General features: G+C 27.9%; 1 protein-coding gene across 1 annotated transcript; it reads right to left on the reverse strand.

Annotated features, from left to right (window-relative positions):
- Positions 1 to 3,787: 3,787 nt before the first annotated feature.
- Positions 3,788 to 4,444, reverse strand: LOC115720189 (uncharacterized). Its single transcript, XM_030649346.2, has one exon. The coding sequence runs from the start codon at positions 4,442 to 4,444 to the stop codon at positions 3,788 to 3,790; it is 657 nt and encodes a 218-aa protein (XP_030505206.2).
- Positions 4,445 to 4,690: the final 246 nt, after the last annotated feature.

Consider the following 4,690-nt stretch of genomic DNA (forward strand, 5'->3'; position numbering starts at 1 on the left):
ATATTTATTAATTGAACCATACAAAGTATCATAATTAACAAATATGCCCCTAATAACTCTTTCTTTACGATTTCGCCCTTACTTAGTGAAAAATTCACAAATAGACATAGTCTAATTTGAGAATTATAATCGATTAATCAAAACCAATTACATGAGTCTTACAAGCAATATTATCTCAACTAGTGCGGGGACCATGGGTCTATATAACGAGCTTCCAATAAGTAGATCAAGAATTTATCACTAAAATTCACTAACTTATTAATTCTTCGTTGAGTTCACGCATAGAACTTAGAATTGCACTCTCAGTATATAGAATGCTCTACATGTTCCACCATATATACGCATCATTAGTTATCCATTGTTATAATCCTAATTTGATCAATGATCCTCTATATGAATGATCTACACTGTAAAGGGATTAGATTACCGTAACACCCTATTATGTATTTTATCCTTAAAACACTTGACCCCGTATAAATGATATTTTAGCTTATGTGAAATGAGTACTCCACCATTTATGTTCGTTTGGTCAAGCTCGAAGGAGATCATCCTTTGCTTACTATTTGCCAGATTGAAGCTGTAGATTCCATGTTTATGTTAGCGCTCCCACTCAATTGCACTACCGTGTTCCCAAAATGTACGTATCAACCTGACCTAAAAGTAGGCTTAACTAACAAATCAAAGAACACGAATAGCCTCCTGAGATTCAGCCTAATCATAACAGGATTAAGAACATTTGATCTAGGATCAACTAGGCGATATTGACTTGAATAGATTTTACGGTAAGTTTAATTTAATCTAAGTCAAAGTTCAATATCGGTCCCTTCCGGTGCATACTCCATGCATCCAACCTGAGCTTTACTTTAACCAATTTTCTGGAAAGAACATAGCATTTCTCTAAATGCAAGTAAACTCTTGTTGTAGATTATCATATCAGTAAAACCCTGTGTCTGATAAATCTAGGAAACTCTATTCACATAGTCATATTTACTTTCCAAAGTGATGACAACACAATAAACAGAATCAAGTATGTGAAAAGGGTTTAAGATGAATTTATAAATCAAATAGACAAGCAATTGATAAAGTGAACCAAAACATACACAAATGAATGAAAAATACTTATGTTTCTTTATTGATGTTAAATAAAATAGATTACATTGAAATGGAATTTTATTTAGGGCATAAAACCTAACAGTCCGCCCTCATCCATGTTTTGAATGTATTAAATTATCTTTTGATCTAGTTTATTTGTTCCTGATTCTCGATGTTTTTAGCTTAATTAGTCCATCTAGAAAAATATCAATAAAAAAAGTAAAATATCAATAAGAAATAATGTAATCGGTGGAAGGAATTTATTATTTTTAGTGTTTATTTTATAGAATTGATCACTTAGTGTTTAATCTGTTAGAGTTTAACGTTTAATTTATATTTTAGGGATTTATTTATTTATTTGGAACTTAATGTAAGAGTTAACATCTGTTAAGTTTAACAGAATAAAAAATAAAATACCGTTAAACCAACAATTGACGTTAGATAGCCACATTTTATATATAAAGATACTGTAATAAATGTAGTTTTTTTTTCAATACTAATTGGAATTATTGATAGTTATTACATTATAAAAACATAAACCAATTAATATACACACATTATAATAAACATTTATTCGATCAAGAACTAATAATTATATATTAGTTACATGTTTTTCATCGTATTAATAATCGATAATGATGATGAATCTATGTAAGGTTAAATACATTTGTAAATTTCTTAGCCGACCAAATGTGCATAGCAGATTAATGAAAATATATTTATAGTAAAACTTAAGAACATATACCTGAATACTGATACTGATAGATTGTTTAATCGATAATCGTAAAGATTGTTTAATATTTTGGGTTTAATTATTGGGTTTATTTTTTGAAATTTGAATGAAGCCGTGTAAAAAAATTTTAAAAATTGTACGATTTATTAGAAAGATATATGGGTAAGACGATTTTTTTTTTTTTAATTTAAAAATAGATTGTTTAATTTTTTGAGTTTAATTATTGGGTTTTAAAAGATTGTTTAATTTTTTAAGTTTAATTATTGGGTTTTAAAAGATTGTTTAATTTTTTGGGTTTAATTATTGGGTTTATTTATTTGTTAACGTTTAACGTTAACAGTCTGTTAAGTTAATCGTGTAAGGCTAAATAAAAAAAAGGAATCGTTAAAAAATTGTTAAACCAACAATTGCAGTTAAATAGACACTTTTTATATATAAAGATTTTCAAAAAAAAAAAGAAAAAGAAGAAAAAGATATTTTTAAGAAATTTTTATATGAAAAATATAATGAATGAGATGTAAAATGACCATAAATCTCAAAATTAAGTTAGCAAATGTCTTCTTTTTAAAATATTTAGCAAAATGGCCTAATTGTCAAAAATTTGACAGTAAATTTACAATTATAACTTTAAAAGTTTTATCCTAAGTTTCACCCTAGCGTTCTACCCCTTCTTATTCTCTCATCTTCAAAGTCTTGCCTCCCTCTTCTCTTGGTGCCGATAGAGTTCAATCTCCATCTCTCGCTTCCAGTTTGGCCTCCACTCCCTTGGTAAGATGGTTGAATCACTATGTTTCATGTTTAATTTTTTATGTGTGCTTGAGGCTACCGATCTAACATAGTGAACTGAGAAATGTATAGAGAAAGGGCAAGAGAAAATTTACTTACCAGAAAAAATAATCTTTACTGTGATATGGTATATTCATATTACTCTATATTAATTGTATGTGATGTGGTATATCTTGAATATGAAAGAATGAAAAAAAAAGTTCAAGAATGAAATATTAATTTAAGTTTTTGATACATTTAATTTGCATTATAATAAATCTTTATTATGTGTTATGATATATTAAGAAAAAAAAAATACTTAAAAGAGGTATATCGTAAATTTATTAAGTTTTTAGTATATTTATTTTTAAATATGGTAAATTTGTGGTACATTAATGTTTTACTATGATATATTTATTTAGGTTTGTGGTATATGAATTTTATTTCCTATGGTATATATTGTGAAAAAAAAAATAAAAACTTTTGATAGAATATTAGTTTAAGTTTGTCTGTAATATGGTATATAATGAAGAAAAGAAAAAAAAATAAAATTGAAAGAATGGAATATTAGTTTAAGTGTGTGGTAAAGTGACTTTATATTTGTTTTTGGGGTTATAATATATTAAGAAAAAAACTTTAAAAGTAGTATATTAATTTAAGAGTGTAGTATATTATTTTTATTTGCTATGGTATACAATGAACGAAATAGGAATAAAACTTGTTAATATTAGCATATTTGTGGTATAGTTGTATTTCACTATGGTATATTATTCTTATGTGCTATGGTATATAATGAATGAAATAAATAAAAAAAACTTGTAGAATAATAGTTTAAGTTTGTGATATAGATACATTTTATTGGAGTACTATATTGTTCTTATGTGCTATGGTGCATCATGAAAGAAATAAAAAAAAACTTGTGGAATATTAACTTTAAGTTTTTTTTTTTTTTTTCACTATGGTATATCTGTTTAGGCTTATGATATATGATTTTTGTATGCTATTATATATCATGGAAAGAAAAGAATAATAATTTAATAGTAAATTAGTTTAAACTTGTGGCATATTCATATTGCTCTATGTATATCATTTATATGTGATATAATATATTGTATATCATGAAGGAAATAAAGAGAAAAATACTAAAAATAGAATATTTTTTTTTTTTTGAAAATGAAATATCAACTTCATTGAAATTTAGCATTCATCATACATAAGAGCTAGAAGCTCATCAGGAAAATCAATCCTATGAATGCTACGATCAGAGAAAAATCGGGATCGCCTAGCAACAAAGTGGGCAACGCGATTTGCTGATCGTCTTACAAAACGAATACTAACATTATTTAAAGCTGACAATAAACTCTTACAATCTCTAATAACCAAACCAAAAGTAGAGGACATAATTTGATTACTAAAGATTGCTTGCACCGTTACCATACTATCAGTTTCCATGTCAACTTTATTCCATCCTTTGTCCTTCAACCAACTTAGAGCTTCTTTGATGCCAAGAGCTTCAACCACCTCAGCTGGGTAGTTTCCTCCCTGATAAGTGGCTCGGAGATCAACAATGTGGCCCGTCGAATCTCGAGCAACAATGCCGAAACCATAGGCACTTTCTCTCTCAAATAACGCTCCATCAACATTTAACTTGACTGTGTCAGAATCGGGTTTAGTCCATCGCTCAATGTTATTATCATGTTGCAAGAGTGACAATGATAATAAACTAGTTTTATCTTGAGCAGTACGCCAGTGGTCAAGTGTAGTCCATGCTGAATGAATGACTTGAGTTGGAGCTGAAGTCTTCTTCTCCCAAACAAGCCTGTTTCGAGACTTCCAAAGTGCCCAGCAGATCATGATGGCACGACAAGCTATATCATACTAAAAATAGAATATTAGTTTAAGTTTTTAGTATATTTATTTTGCACTATGATTTATCTTTTTTTATGTGCTATGGTATATTAAGGAAAAAAAAAACACTTAAAAGAATAGTATATTAGTTTGAATTTATGGTATATTGTTGTTCTGTGTTCGTTTAAGTGTGGTATATTGTTTCAAATATGATACTCGAAACTCGATATTCAGTAAAACTTGACACCAAAA

Source organism: Cannabis sativa, chromosome 2 (genome assembly GCF_029168945.1).
Source record: "Cannabis sativa cultivar Pink pepper isolate KNU-18-1 chromosome 2, ASM2916894v1, whole genome shotgun sequence".
In the NCBI taxonomy this organism is placed as follows: Eukaryota; Viridiplantae; Streptophyta; class Magnoliopsida; order Rosales; family Cannabaceae; genus Cannabis; species Cannabis sativa.